The 17,107-nt window shown below is 30.3% G+C and overlaps 1 protein-coding gene across 1 annotated transcript; it reads left to right on the top strand.

Annotated features, from left to right (window-relative positions):
• Positions 1 to 12,193: 12,193 nt before the first annotated feature.
• LOC146926734 (universal stress protein PHOS32-like) lies at positions 12,194 to 14,715 on the top strand. Its single transcript, XM_085700237.1, has 4 exons — positions 12,194 to 12,440; positions 12,927 to 13,036; positions 13,135 to 13,253; positions 14,447 to 14,715. Exons 1-4 carry the CDS (start codon positions 12,266 to 12,268, stop codon positions 14,541 to 14,543), a joined length of 501 nt encoding a protein of 166 aa, XP_085556363.1. The 5' UTR covers positions 12,194 to 12,265; the 3' UTR covers positions 14,544 to 14,715.
• The last annotated feature ends 2,392 nt before the right edge of the window (positions 14,716 to 17,107 follow it).

Below are 17,107 nucleotides of genomic sequence, written 5' to 3'. Positions count from 1 at the left end.
TGTGTGAGAAATTTAATTTTGAATTTTTTAGAAAAAAGGTGGAGGGAGAAGAAATTAGAAGATCAGAGGCGGTGATACTTTTTGGACTTACGCGCGGTGTTTTTAGTGTGGATGTACGCGCCGTCCATGCAGAAAAGGACAAGGTTTTTGGGTTACTTTTTTTTCTTTATCACTTTCTTTCAGTTATGTGATGATGATTCTTGTTGGTTAAGTTTAGCTAACTTGTACTATAACCATAAGCATTGTTAATAGATTCAATAGTGAAAAAAATATTGATTTACAAAATTGAGTTTGATTTTTAAAACGGTCCCATATGATAGTTTATTTTACTCGAAACATACTTGTAAAGTTAGTCCCTTGATTAAATTAACGAGAAACATGTTGATAACGAAAACTAAATGACAAAATACATAACACATTAACGTGGGACAACAAATAATGAAAAACATATAAAATATTTGTGTCATCTTCAATCATTTTAATGAAATCCCTTTGTACAACGATATGATGAATTCTGTTATTAGATCCGAGCATTATTTGACTTTCTAGCGTTTGGGTCATTTGGATAAAAAGAAACGCGCGCATTTTTTAACATAAGGAGGAAAATTTGAAGTCTTTATATGACAAATTTAAGCTTAAATTTTTACGGTAGCTGAAAGCGAGTGATGCAACTTTCGTTTTGACTATCACTAGTGATGGTTTAATCGTATGCAATGTTTGTTATCAACTTTTTTCTTTTCTTGTTTTCATGTTTTTCGATTTTGCACCATAACAATGCAAACTTTTTTTAAGTTTGTTTCTCATAAAGCTTATGTTGGAAGGACTTGTTTGATTTGATTAATATATTTCATTTTAACATTTTAAAAAAAGATTATTAGGATTTTTCACTAAAGTCAGTTAATTAAGTCAAAAAATTACTATCAATTTCTCATGGTGATTAACTAACTACCAATTTTAGTTAGTCATTTCTCTGTACAAATTTACCATTTTTAGGACATGAAAAATGCTTTTTAATATATTGATTAAAAAGTTGATGGATAGATAACCCAATAATAATGTGTGTAATAGGGGTAGAACGTAGAACTAACGAATCAAATTTTGGTATCTAGAAAGATATGGAAGGTGTGATACACTTGATGTATGGTGTGAAGGTGGACAGCTACGGAATGCATTGAAAACGAGTGACTCGGTACCACGACGTGACTGAGGAGTTGCATTCCATTGCTATTGCACCCCCTCACACCTATCCTTCGTTTCAGTCGTTTGCTTGGCAGTTGAAGCATTTGTTTGTCCCAAGCAACACAGAGTAGTACTCCACTGCTTTCTGGGACCCACCAAAAAGTATCAAAATTTATTTAATTAGTTTTTTTTAGATTAGAAGATTTAATTAGCATTCATGTCTCGTGATGATTCACACCAAAAAGAACATGTCTCAAGATGATTAATGTTATGAAATTAATTGAAAGTATAACAATATATTGAATTTTTTCTAAAAAAAACAATATATTGAAATTATCATGTATGAACTCAACAAAATAACTTATAATTGATTTCCTAAAAAAATAAAAATTTGTAATGATATTTTTACTCCCTTTATCTCAATTTAATTGTCATTTCTGAGTTGTTTACGATGATTTTACTCCATTCATCTCAATTTAATTGTCGTTTTTCAGTTGTTTACGATAATAGTGTTCTTTCCTCTTAGTTATTATAATATTTTTATATTAGTTTTTAAATTCTTTTATAATTATTTATGCCCCACTATAGTAAAAAATATCATATAGCCAATAACCTGTTTTCCTTGACAGTGGATATCAGGTACATTAGTTGGTAGCGAAATAGGCTCATAACATATATATTAACTAATTATATATGAAAAGTTAAGTAAAACTAGTAGTTCTTTTAAAAAAAAGTAAACCTAGCAGTTGAATTAACTAATGAATATAAAATGATATAAAGTTATACTATTGTAATATTTCTATCAAGAACAGAGTTTAGACGGGTGCTCTATCCGTTTGTCATATTGTGTTAATCAATGCGTATATATTATGAACAATAGTTTTTATGAAATTTTTATTCAAATTAATTTGATTTTGATTAAAATTTTAGGTATAGATAATATATATTTTGCACTAGTAAACTATACTTATCTTTTTCAATAATACTAACAATATAACAAATATAACATCTTAAAAAAAAATATAATAAATATATTACAAATTATTATCTTTTTTAGTGACACCAACAAAATAACAAATTATTATCTTTTTTAGTAACACCAATAAAATAAAATTCTTATAGTCAAATTTATTTAAGGGTATAATTGAATGGATAAAAAGTCAGCCCAAAAGAAACTATGTCCTTTATATATTGTATAGAAAAAGAGGGTAGAAATCTCCTAAAAAAAATTAATGATGGTAGAAATAAAAAGAAAATACGTCTTATACACTATAAGTTAAACACTTCTCAACATATTTTTCTATGTCCATGAATGCTATGTTTACGAAAATTAGTTTTGTTATCGAAAAAGGCATATCGACACAGCTTATTGTTCGCTTGCCTTTTATTAATGTATAATTAATCCTTGATATATAAACGATTAGGTTAAGACATTAAATAATGTTAGAATCTCATGAAAGAATGTAATAAACTCATGAGAAAATAATTGTTACCAAATAAATAGACACATGCGAGCTTATAGCTATATAAGCTATCTAACAGAGACAACTTTGTTTTAGAATCACACAAACTTCTACAAAATCATATGAAGACTCCAATTGTTATTGCAATTTCCAAATATTAATCGAACGGAAGAGTGATCAATTGAGACGCTTAAAATTAAGCTAGGCCAACTACAATGGTCCATGCGAACCCTGCACTGAAGAAGGAAAACCATTAGATATAAAATAGAGTGAGGCAACAGTAGTAGTAAATGGAGAAGGAAAGTTGCATGTTACAATTGCCAAGCCATACAAGTATACATCCAAAATTAACATATAATTAACTTTGTTAACCTCAAGGGAGGTAGGTGTTTAGTTGAAAACTAGAGGATGTTTTTGTTATGCAATGAAACATCAAAGGAGGTTAGTGTATTTTTTCCAAATTAAATTCCAAAAAATACTTTAAAATGAAAACGAACTATAATATTATTTATGGTTTAATTTAGCATTTACAACTTGATTCAAAATGTCTAAATTCAAATTAACAAGCAGTGGCTAAAGTTGTGTTTGTTCATTACATTATACCCCACATAAATAATTATGCGTTTGTTGATTGAGAAGACCGGCGATGAGACGAAGTTACGAATGAAAAGTAATGCATATGAAAGAAAGGTAAATATAGAGAAATAACAAGTGAAATGGTAAAAGTGAATGAAGAAAATAGTGGTATATACATGAGTGAAGTCATGGAGAGATGACTATGGTAAACAAATAATATAGTACGAGTGATGTGAGTTAGACTCTAAATTTCAACATTTTCAACATTATAGATAGATTCTCTAAAAAAAAAATTATAGATAGATGTACCATGCACTTGCTCACATTAGAACGCGTCTATGAATAATATCCACTCTAGGCTAGGCCTTCAACCATTTATCAAGCCAAAAATTAAAAGAAGAACCATTACCAATCTAACATATAGAATTTGTACTTTCAAATATAGTTTTCGAATATATGTAAAATAGAGATGTTTTAAAGTTTAACTGAGAGTGTGGTATGTTCGAAACTTTTTTATGAAAGGTGGATATTCTAAAAAAATATAGTAATTGGAGAGACATTTTATCAGAAATTGATGCTAATAATTGGAGAGACATGTCAACAGAAGAAGATGCAGGTTTTATTAAGAAAAAAAGAATGATAATTGAAGCCGTGAGTGGTGGTGACTATGATAAAGTGGATCGTGAGTTTGTGCCTTTGTGTGGGTCTTGTATAGTTGCATTTGAGATTTTTCATGCTCAACAATTGAAAAAAGCCTGCAATGTTATTGTTTCCTACTATTCTTTATTGTGTGTGTTAAGGTCGCAGGTCCCTTGACAAAAGCCAACATGTACTTAGGTGAAGCGGTTAAACCACTAATTGAGGACTACATTTAAATAGACACAATGATTGCTTTGTGATATTATACCTTGAGAAATAATGTTTGGATTAACTATAGAAGGAGATATCAAAATTATATCCATTTGTAGATAGGATATTTGTTACCCACCCACCCACACACCCACACACTTAGCTTTGGTTGTTAAAAAATGTACGTTGGGATGTAAACAATGGGATGGGATGTAATGCATTGTGATGCTCTTTGGTGGAGTACAATCAAGTCATATGTAACTACTAACTAGTATAGGTTTCATAACATTATGATTAAAATGGTTATGAATTATGATAATGACACATGCTAAAAATTTCACTAATAACAAATATTTATTGAGAAATAAATAAATTTTTAAATTTTTTATGAAATAAATTGGTACAATTTCTAATATAAATGGGAACAAAGGGAGTAAACATACATTACAAGATACTCCCTCTGGTCTGATCAATAAGATTTTTTTATAAGTTCATTAAAAAATTAATGTATTTAATCTGAAAAAAATTAATGTATATAATTTTTTCCTCTTCTTCTTATGTATGAGACCGGATGAATTATTTTATCTACGAGGGAGGAACTCGATTCTACTGAAATGCAGTTTGTTTACGGTTCCTAACAAATTTCAATGGAACATGTAGCACACGTGGACATGAATGATACCTGGTTCATATTTTCAATTATTTTCTACAGCAAATCTAGTTTCATTATACTTCAGATCATTACATTAGAAAGGAAAAACTTGGTATGATCAAGAACAGAAGTAAACTAAGCTACACCTCCAACATTCCTTGCTACACTAACTAGAGCATGATTTACAGATATAGGCTGCAAGCATTGGAAGAGCCAAACAAGATAACTGGGCTAACACTGACGAAAGCCCAATTCAGAAAAAAGATAAAACGATTTTCTTTTCCCACCCCCTGACAATTCTTGCGCGTCCTACTACGTTTCGGATTTCATAATCCGAACAAGGTGTGGTGGGTGGGAAAAAAACTCTCAAGGAAAAAAGGTGAGAAAAATTGCAAAATGGCCAGAAGGATTTTTCCTAAAAAATAAATATATCTAGAAGAGTTCCCTCGTATTTGCTGATGAAGTTCATTAGACTGGTTGCCGTAGAATTCTAAAATCTTTTAACGTTATTAGGAAATGAAGGATCGTTGTACACATTTAATACAATTCACTAAGTTAGGAAAATGAAGGCTCTATAAAGCCATAGTATTGTTGAATGGAAAAAGCAAAAAAATTAATTTCCATTCATTCTATCAATCTTTTATATTCACCTGGAGTTGACTATATATTATTGAAATAACAATCTACTATCCCTTAAGGCATATCACAACAACATTTTCCCCTTATAATACTACTCCCTCCGTTTCAAAATGAGTGTCGCTTTAGCCAAAAAAAATTGTTTCAAAATGAATGTCACTTTCAGTTTCCAATGCAATAATAACTTTTTCTTTTCAATTGTACCATTCAATTAATACTATGTTACACTATTTCCAAAGTATTATTCATTCTTTAATAAAAAACAAACCAATAGTTGATTATGATAATTTGGTAAAATTGTTATGACATTTGACTATTTCATTCCTTAATCTGTGTGCAATTGGCTAAAGCGACACTCATTTTGAAACGGAGGGAGTAATAAATATAGTGTTCATAATTAACTAAGCAGTTCAATAACAAATCTATCTCAACTAATTAACTTGGTATAACCTAATAGACAATTAACCTCACATTCATAATCTCATTACACTCTTAAATTTTCTACGTGCTACCCTTTAGCATATTGTAAGCACCACCTAAGCCTCAATGCCTCTGCAAGAGTGGGAGAAACTTGGTCCTTTCAAGTTTTAATGGTTGCAGCATGTACCTATCAATCAATATTCAATATCATTCACCAACTATAGTAATAGTCAAACCATTTGTGAAGTAGCTTGCATCAACATTTGTCTTTGTTAATCCAGGGGCAGGACCCTCCCATTTTGACTATATATATAGTTTCCTTATGGACACTTTAGGGGTTGACTTATTCACATTTTTAAATTCATATTCATCTATGAACATAGATGCAGGACCCTCCCATTTTGACTCTAGTTCCTTGTCGACACTTTAGGGGTTGACTTACTAATCACGTTGTTTATGTTGTCCAAACCAACAATTGGTTTTTAAGTATAATAACTCTAAGAAGTACCATTTCTAATTGTGCCCTCATTAGAGTCCTAGGTCACATAAAATGCTTTTAAGTCTCATGGATATCCTTTTGGATGAAAAAGAGTAAACTAATGTCAATGACAAACCTAGCTAGCTGCTGTCCCTTGTGACATTAATTACGAATCATGAGCATTGCTTGCCTTACTGTCAAACTCAAATAATGACTCCCTATTTTGTTACATAAATTCAAGGAGAAGCAAATATAATAGGTATTAGATATTCCATTTTTGTTATAACAATTTCTCATTCTCTTTCAAAAACAAGGTATAAACTTGCAATGACTTCTTCGTTTTTATAAGAATTCTTTAACTCGTGATTTGATATAGGTCTAGTTTTCAACGATCACACACCATTATTTTTCTACACTCATTCAACACTTCGTTTTCATTTTATCTATTTTTCTATCACATCACTAATTTATCACATATATTTCATCACTCTTTACTTTTTTGTCTTTCAAGGTGTCTATGGAGTGTTTGGGTGTACACTAAATTTTTTTCCGTCTAGTTTAATATTTAATCAATATAAAATAATATGTTGAAAAATGTATGTTAAAAGAACACAAACCAAAAAATAACTTTAGCTAACAAGTAAATTGCTTGTTAGGCCTCCATGTGTGCTTGAAGAAGGCATGCAAGATAGTTTAACACCCAATCCACCTTTCGTAAAGAAAGCATGCAAGATGCACATATGACGAGCGTGAAGGAAGAAGAACAACAATAGAATGATGATTTTCTAATTTGAAGAGCTGCACAAATTGTCTGTTGAACGATCTCTAATTTAGGTACCTTAATTTATGTTTTATAGTGTTGAGTTAGAGTTGCCTAATCACCAACCCTACATGACACAAAGGATTTAACATTTCTAACTTAAAACTAACAAAAATGAATACCATTTGTTAACTTACCCGGCCAAAACATAACAAAAAATAGTTCAAAGGACCAAAGTGAAACTTACGAATAACAGGGACCAAAATTGTAATTTAGCAAAAAAAAAATTCTCTTCATTATATTAGCAAAACTTTCACATCATTGTTTCTTTAATGTAGGAATTATTTTGTCTTGCAACTCTTATTATAAAATTATTTGATGTATTTTTTAGATAAGTTGCATTGTGATGTCTTTTAGGCTTTGTTTGGAGGGGAGAGGAAGGAATGTTTTGTGGGGTAGAAAATGTTGAGCGAAATAGAAAAATCTTTCATAGTTTTTTAAAAAGGTATTTTTTTTAGAGAATGATAAACTAATGTTTATGATTCATATATTTTTAATATTAAGAATATTATAACAACATAATTTGAAGAATTCGTATAAACCCTCCAAAACCCTCCTCCAATACAACTTTTTAGTTCCCCAGAATGATGAGGGTTTTGTATTATGAAGAAAAATTAACCCCCAAAGCCTTCATCTCCCAATGCACTCTATTTCTTCCACCCGCTCATTCCTTTTTCTTTTTTCTTTCCAAAATCCTCCATTCCCTTCTCCTTTAAACTCACAAACAAAGCCTTAAAAGTTAGAAATGCCCAAGACTAAAATATTGTTGACAAATGTCTTTATATATTGTTCATGCGATGTAGATTTAGTGATAAGAATTGACATTACAATTTTAAGAAACATAGTCATTGATATCACTTTAATTAATGATAATTTCACTCTTCCATAATATTTTTATAAAAAATGACCCACACCCTTAAAATAGAGGACGACTTAAAGCTGCACCTGTTCCTCATACCCACGCCACTCCAACCTTCTTCTAGTCTTGGGATCGAACCAACGTGAGAAAAGATCACGAGTATATGAAGCATGAACACAGACATAGATGACGTACACGATATGGACACTGACACCAATAATAATTTTAGAAAATGATATAATTCAGTGTAAACATAAGTGTCACTATGGTATCAGTGTTCGACACCAACACATATCCGATACCGGAACACACCTAATCCGTAAAGTGTTAAATAATGATAAAAGAACAACGTTTTGGTTGTCTACGCCGTATTATGATACGATTAGTCAATATAAATTGGATTTTTTGAATCATTTTATGTCATCTCAAAATCTATGCCAGCTTAAATTGCTTCTTCAAAATGATACAGTGTAGCTTAAGTTGTTGGGTTTTTGGATGTCAATATAACACTACTCTAAAGTGTTTGTGCTTCATAGCAAATATGACTTAAAACCAACCTTTATTAATCGACAAACCTTCACTCGTTTTTTTATCCTAGGAATTGTTTTTTCTTTTAAGGAAAGTTGCTTTCTTTTTTTGTTTTAATAATAACTTTCTTGGATATTAGCCGAATATAATTTTTAGAGAACAATGTTAGAACTAAATTTAATTCTTAGACCCTATAATCAATTATGTTAATCATCAAGAGAAATCTTTAGTTGTTTTCTTTACCTCTTTACTAGTATAGAAGGTGCGTGACATTTACTAAAAAAAAAAGTATGTGACATGCAACAACGACCTCCTTACTTTTAGGGTCGTTCTTAGAATTTTACGGACTTTAGGCATAATATGAGAAAAGGGTCCTTCTATAATACATCATAAAAAAATTTAGCTCAATGTTGTGATTTTACTAGGTCTTCGTTTCGTTTTTTTTTTCTCACTTTTCACTTCCAAATAAATGTTTTTTTAGGCAACATCTAAAAATAAATCAAATGATATAATAACACCAAGAAAGTAGACATTACTACAATGATATAATTTTATTTTTTGGAACCTTTGAAAGACAGGATTAAGATTAATTTCTCTAGTAGGCTCATTTTCAACTAAAATATAATGGGAAATGTTAACAAATATAATTAGTTTTGTTATAAAATTATCCTAATTTCTTGGATAATAAATATATCACCAGTAATTTTAATATTAGCGAGGCACGTTATTAGGAACAAAGTCGCCAAAAAATATCACCAATTTTTTCGATAATAATTTGTTGGCACATTGTTAAGAACAACCATAAATTTTTATAAGGAGGGTATATATAGAAATCTTTGTGATAAATGGGGGTATATATAGCAAATCATGCCAAAAGGGCAAAAAACATTAACAGACTTCAGCCTAGCCTTTCATAATGTCTATATTTGAGGTCTTTAAGTAAACTTTGCTATATATTCCCCCCAAAACCAAATGTTTCTATATACATCCAACTTTAAAAAAAAATTGGACCCCCATCGGCATGGGCCTTAGGCTGCCACACCCTCGGCCTATACCTAAGGCCGGCCCTATTTTTAGAATCCAAATTAAGATTGACTATTGATATTTTTATTTTACCCCAGCACAGAAACATAATTACCCTTTAGACTATACACATTAAAGATCTAAACTCCCTATCTGATATTCATAAGCTCACCTTAACCCAGCATTATTAGACCAGTTTTGAATAAATCTTTTTGTTGGCTAGGAATCAACCCATTACATAGTATTTTTTCCTTTGAAAGATCTCATTACATAGTAATTTTTTTTAAAAAAATCTAAACAAGCGGTTTCTACAAATATTTGATTGTTTTTGGTGTTTTTTATGTTATTTTGTCGCCTTAATATGACTCTTTGTTCATCTTTTTGGTACGACATTGTTTAATTTCTCGTCTTATTACAATGTTAGTTAGGTTCTAATTGACGATTCACATTTGATCATTTATCTATTCAATTAATGGCTTAAACATCAATGTTATGATACGGATACACGACTGTTCCGAAAACCTTTTTTTCTTTCAATAAGTATTTTCTTCATTTTATATCGTTAACTTGGATATTGTGAATTATTTACAAATTCATCACTTTCAAAGTTAACAATGTTGAATTTGTATTCTATGTGTTATACCACTGAATTATTTTCTAGTAGAAAGAAACTTCATTGGCTTCTCTGTGCTTCATGTATACTAATCTTTTAAAAGTAAATAAATAAAAGACCATCAGATTTCACGTGGTTCTGATGACACTGATCCAATTAATGAGCATAAGGTTTTTTCTTACACATTATATTCACGAGAACCATTAACGTAACACGGTTTTCAGTTTCCATTTGTGATTATTTTTTCGTGTTATCTTTGTTATTTGTTACCCTAAACAATTAACAAAACTTTTGGTATTTGATTACGGCACGCTAAGTAGTTAAACTGCCCCAAGCAAAGCATCAAAAGCCATGGACCTACGACACGCGGGCCCATCTTAAACCAACAAAGGCAACAGCTAAGAGTATCTCTAACTCTAACCATATTTATAATATGGTTTTTAAATATAAATAATAGAATTATGTCAAAAAAAATATAAATAATAGAATTATGTATTTTTTATACTTCAGTATTTTCAAACATCTATAGTAAATCCTTTAAAAAAACTCTTAGAATAACTCTGTCATTTGGGTCTCACAATGTTCGAGGAATTAGTCTCCACAATTACGCGTGAAGATACTCAGTTTACATCTAAAAGAAATCCTTTATAAAAAACATCTATAGTAAATGTCAAAATTTTTAATTTTGTAAAATTTATTCTTAAATTTATGTCATTACAATTTACAACTTTAAAAAACTTTGGACTTGTTGTCTATGATTCTTAGAATTTTAATTATATTAAACAAATACAAAATAACATATTTTTCTTAAAAATCTTTGAAAAATATCTGAATTACTCATATCTAAATAATTTATAAAAAAAACTGACAGATAAACATGAGCAAAACATAAAAAAAACTGAAAGTAACAATTATTTTAAGTATCTTTTTTCTTTTGACCATTTTTAGTATCTTAAATAAACGGCCCTTTTGAATTATGATGACTCACTTCAGGTAAATCTCTGATGGGTAATGACGATGTTGACAGTTGGCAAAGATATTATCAAGCACAACTAAGAAAATATTTATTTGCTTTGTCCTACACTTAATTATATTCTGTTTGATGTGGGCATATGTGTTCCTGTTTTATTTATCTTGTCTTCATATATAAGCTTTTGAGTGTAGACACACACAAGAATAATCGATATTTGGGTGCCAACTTCAAAGTATTCTTCCATGGTCACAAGATCAAATCAATAATGTTTGGACACACACATATAAATTTTTTTTCTCAAAATACTCAATCATCTTTTTTATCAATAATCTTCTTTATTATTAAAAAATACTTCTTCATATGTGTGTGACCAAACACTATTTATTTGATCCTGTGACCACATTAGAATTTCTCGCCAACTTGATCCTATGTAATCTTTTTTTTGTATTGTTTTAGTTTAATAATGTGGTGACAAAAATAATTTTTTTATGATTAGGTTATGTAACAGTAATTTTAACTAAAAGTCAGTTGAATATAAAATAATCCATTTTTATATATTAAAAAAACCAATTAAAAAAATTATTACTTTAAATTCTAGCCTTAGTTATTTTTTTTAGTTGGTCCATTCTAACCTTAAATTGGAATGAATTATGAGTCTGAACACTTTTTATTTTTATTTTTTTAGTACAAAAACAAATAAGTTAAACCAAAAAATATCAAAAACATGTAAAATTTAATTTCAAATTTCTAAAATCAATCATACTTTTGTCAAAGTATAACCAAACATACATTTTGTCTTAATTTTTTCGATTTTTGGTAATTTTTTTTAACTTTTGTACAATAAGACAATCAAATTATATATTGACTAAATCTCCGTGAATGTTCGACTTAACAACTTCAACATTTACAAGTTAAGATAGTACTTTTTATGTATCTTGATAATGATGAAATTATATATTGAGTAAATATTTTACCAAAAGTATAGATAAAAAACAATCTCTTAAAATTTGATCAAAATTAATTTCCACTTTAATTCTTCCGTGACTCTATCTCTATCCTCGCCAGAAAAGCGTGTAAATTTTTTGTCAATATATATACGCTTTGTCAATGACTTTTAAACCCTTGTCAAAGCTATTTCTTCTTCTCCTTCTTATTCTTCTTTTCTCAACTCAATCTCTCATCATTCATAAACAAAAATGGCAAAGGATAGAACAATTGGTGTGGCTTTAGATTTCTCCAAGAGCAGCAAGAATGCTCTGAAATGGGCACTTGAGAATTTAGCTGACAAAGGTGACAACATTTACATCATTCACATCAGTCATGATTCTCTTGATGAAGCTCGTAATCAGTTATGGGCCAAAGATGGTTCTCGTAAGTACCATTCATTTTTTGTTAATTTTTTACTTATCCTATGTTTTTATATTTTTTCTGATCCGATCTTATATTGTTAGTTTGATAAGAGTTTGAATCTTGATTGAAATAATTATTGATCAAACTTTATTTATCTTTGGACCGAATTTTAGATTATTAGAGTCTCGAGTCTAATTAGACAAATTTTAAACATACTTTATTTATCTTCTGGCCGAACTCTGGGTTATCACGCCGGTTTCTTTGAGAACCGGAGTTACAACAAAAAGAATCTAGTCTAATATAAATGTAATTTTTTGAAATTATGATTGAGCCTAACACAACCCTATAAAACCAACCGGTTTATGAGTTGAGAATTGCATCAACTTATAAATCGTTGTGGGTGATCTGATGATAGAAATCTGATAGCAGGTGGTCTAATGGATCTTGGAGAGACTCTGATAACATTCTAAATATGATATTGATATTGATTTTTTCTTTTTTGTGAAGCTCTTATTCCGTTGAAAGAGTTCAGAGAACCGGAGATAATGAAGAAGTATGGTGTTCAGATTGATATTGAGGTTCTTGATTTGCTTGACACTTTTTCAAGGCAAAAAGAGGTATTTTTTTTATTTTTCTGCAATATTTTCTGCATTTTAGTTTAGACAAGGATGTTTTAGGAGTTTTAATTGTTTGTGTAATAATTATTGATTTTTAGGTGAATATTGTTACAAAAGTGTATTGGGGTGATGCAAGAGAGAAACTTATGGATGCTGTTGAAGATCTGAAGCTGGATTCTCTTGTTATGGGTAGCAGGGGTCTCAGCACAATTCAAAGGTTTGTTTTTTTTTTTTACCCTAATTTCTTAATCTTGTGTTTAATGTTTTTGGGCACATTTCATCATCAATCAATCATATATTATTCTAAAGAAAATTAATTAGATCATGTGGGGTTTGTTTTGGAGTGTAAGTTGGTGAGTTAGATACCAAAGCTTAAGTTTATAGAATTGTATTTATATATTTTTTTGATTACAAGATAGATATTTCAGTGACATGATACAATTGGTTGATACTCAAGTCGCTCATGTTTGGATGAGCGGTGAGATTGACAAAATTACGTGAGTCAGAACGATTTTGGCAAAAGCTACACTGTGTTGCTATTTTGATAAAACCACTCATTTTTGTAGCTTTACAAAATCAGGGTGGCTTACCGTGATTATTCGATCTGACTATCCAAACATGTACGTTTGGTTACACCACCCAAAAATCACATTTACGTTGGTGAAACGTGGTTCGAGCACAACTTATTGCTTGTTTGATTTGGTGTTTACAATGATAGATGCGTGTCTAGGTCCATTCTGTTGTGAACTTATGAAGCCGTAAATTGTAGTTTCTTGTAGACGTGCCTCTTATACCCATTCTGCAGTGGAAACAAACATAGCATTAGTTTTGTTTGACTTCCAGTTCTATAATTGATTCTAGCCTCAAACTCAATTCTATCTCAATGTTCAGATTTCTACCTTTTGCAGTGACATAAAATCAATTCTCAGATCAATGTTATTTTGGCAAAAGCTACACTTTGTTGGATTGAAAGTGTGGCTTTTGGATACAACTGCGTTATAAAGTGTTGGCAATTTTGATCTGAACTATTCTGACATGAATTGATATACTCGTTTTTTCTCTTGAATGTATTGAAACATAACTCACTTTACATTAAACTGATTTTTGGCCAAAATCAATTTTACAAATATCAAATTATTCAAAATCAATTTCATCACTGCAGAACTGAATTGTCGTTAAATCTGATGATGAGGGACTCAATCTAAAACCGATGCATATAGAAGAGCGTCTTTTAGGAAAAATAGATGTTTTAAATAAATCTCAATATCTATCTGAGTACTGAAGGAGATATTGAGTTCACCCTTTCACTACAAGATCTTAATCCTATGAATACATTATCAATTCATCAAAATATTTGTTGTGATGGAATTTTTCTGTCTGATTTGATTAAAATTTGAGTCTCATGAACAGGATATTATTGGGAAGTGTAAGCAACTTTGTGATGACCAATGCTCCTTGTCCAGTGACTATTGTCAAGGATAATAGCAGCAGCAGCAGCAGCAAGTAAAGATGAATAGATAATAAATTTGTGAGAGCATTTAAATTTGGAATGATATCTGTTTCTTGCATTGTATTTGAGCTTTAGTTTGTCAACATCTGTTTCTTCATTTGAGATTATAAATTCTGACTATCTGGTTAACTTTATTGAAGAAATAAATAATGATGTAATTTGAGAGTCATTATAGTACTCCAAAATTTATTACTCATCCAATTTATTAGTTTCACATGCTCTGTACAACCAGACACATAATAGAGTGTTTTATTCATATTGTGCCATAAATTATTTAAGGATTTTTCTGTTACAGATGTATCTTTAGCATCTGACTTTTTAGTAGTGTGCATATATTTTTCTGGCTAAGTTATCAGATTTATGCACATGGTGGAGCCACTATCATGTGAGAGCACAGGTTGTTTCAGATATTAGGTGACAGATAATTTGGAAAAATCTTGACACATTCACATTGGAGTCCCACAACTATTATGAGTCATCTGTCCAAAAAAAAAAAAACACTATTGTGATTCTTTCAAATAGGACAAATTCTATTGCAGACTATTTTAATAAAAGGTCAATGATAGATTGATACTTTTTCCTGCCTGCAATAGAAATATAATATAAGAACATGTCACATGATAAAATGATAATGACCAAGCACATACATTCAATTTCAATATTCTAAATGAAAACGTTTTCACAAGAACTTAAGATGATTTAGAGGATGGTGAAGAAACCTGTTGATATAGAACACCTTCTATTTAGAAGATTCAAAACTTGACCAACACATGTCTTAGAGGCAAATTCTATGACTGTGGGCTACACTACCCGAACATTGTCTAAAAGTAGCCTCGTCATTTTGACTACTTGGACAGAGATTTGATCGATGTTAGTTTGGCAAAAACAAAAGAAAAGAAATATGAGATCAATTTTGAGGCATACATGTTTTCTCTTATTTTTACTAAACTATGATCGCCTCACTGTCTCTAGATGTTACAATATGGAGCATTATGAACTTCTACTTCTTAGACCGACGTTAATCATCGCTAAAGTTTATGGCGATTTTAAGTATTGGTTCACGGTGCCAACCGGTAGAACTTGCCGGCTCTATAGTGTTGAAAATGCTTGACTATAATTTATTTTTTTGCTTTTATCAAATCTGAATACTTACATTTTCAAAGACTTCAACCAATTCAAAAATGGTTTTAGCTAGATAATCAATCCAACAGTTCAAAGATGCAGATTTCAAACATTTATGTTAGTAACGAGTGACAGAGTGATTGCACACTAAGCTAAACTGAAATAAGCATTTTTGTACTTAGTAATCATCTTCATCCCCGCGGCTTCTTCAATCACGGAGCCAGAAAGCTTAAGTAGGAAGCAACAATGTCCACAATACTAATTTTCTCTCCACCAAATTATGATGATGAGTTTATTAAATGTGTATGCACTAAGAAGTTAGAAAGGTTTATGTTTGTTGGTAGCATATATTTAGTAGAAGTAAGCATTGACCTTTTTTCTTTTAATGGCATGGTTGAATCCGGGGTATGATCGCCGGTTAGTTCTAATTACTCGAGATCCATACGCTACAGTTAGGGATGAAATCTCTGATCATATGTTGTTTTAAGATGTTAATCTTGGTATAATAAATGGACACACTCCAAGTGAAGAGATTTTATTTGAAGTGATTAGAGTTATGTTGGCAGAAATATTTCAATTTATTCGTTTGGGTGAAGAAAAAAGATAATGATTCTTTTTCCCAGTTTTTACAGGCAAATATTAGTAAACTAATAGGAGAAAAAATAATTTAACAAATTCTCCAAATAAATTGATCCGAGAGGAGAACCAAAATTGTATGAGGAGATTTTGATCCCTTCATCTATTCCAAAATATATCGAATTACACCACCAAAATTTAAACTCACACACAAGTGGAGGTGCAGGGTTCAAACCATGACGTCCGACCTAATAATTTTGGTGTTTTGTCGGTTCAACTTGGACTTGTGCACTAATTTATGTGTCGAAATAAACAACTTATCATCGATTTTTTTGAGGGGAGCTTATAAACGATTGTTGCTTTTTGAAAAGTGTGTCAAATCAGTTATTAATCACATATAAATGTTCTCTATTTCACTCTAATAAAATAGATGTATTTTATAGAAATTGGTAATGTGTCATGAGATCCCTCTAAATAATGAGTATCCTTCACATGTAATTTGAATTGAGTTACTTGCAAGATGTACATTGAAAGATAAAATCATAACTATATCTGAAACGTCTGAATCGTAATCACAACTATATACATTGACAAGTTAAGTACATTTGTTTACATATAAACAAAAAGAAATTCTAAACTTTTCTTTTGAAACAAAAAATATGAAATGTGTTAAAATTCAGCTAAATTGAAATTGTGCATAACTTCTCAAGTTACAAAGCTTGGTTATTTAATTCATAAGCACCGACGATGTTAATTGTTTTTACGTTGTTAATCAATCATAACCGATCGATGATCATTAGAAAAGATCGATTTTCCTCGCAAGTCATACACATGATTGTCTATGATTAGTTGACAGCTGACAG

This window comes from Medicago sativa, chromosome 4 (assembly GCF_051527215.1).
Source record: "Medicago sativa cultivar Bolivia chromosome 4, Bolivia_mono, whole genome shotgun sequence".
Taxonomy (NCBI): Eukaryota; Viridiplantae; Streptophyta; class Magnoliopsida; order Fabales; family Fabaceae; genus Medicago; species Medicago sativa.
The sequence above is the reverse complement of the archived record's forward strand: the minus strand, read 5'-3'. Positions and strand labels throughout refer to the sequence as shown.

Bases quoted from the DNA above. Each gene is read 5' to 3' on its own strand.
- LOC146926734 (XM_085700237.1), top strand. From the start codon at position 12,266: ATGGCAAAGGATAGAACAATTGGTGTGGCTTTAGATTTCTCCAAGAGC. The intron at 12,441-12,926 runs GTAAGTACCATT...TTTTTTGTGAAG, and splicing joins ATGGGCCAAAGATGGTTCTC to CTCTTATTCCGTTGAAAGAG. The intron at 13,254-14,446 runs GTTTGTTTTTTT...TCTCATGAACAG, and splicing joins GGTCTCAGCACAATTCAAAG to GATATTATTGGGAAGTGTAA.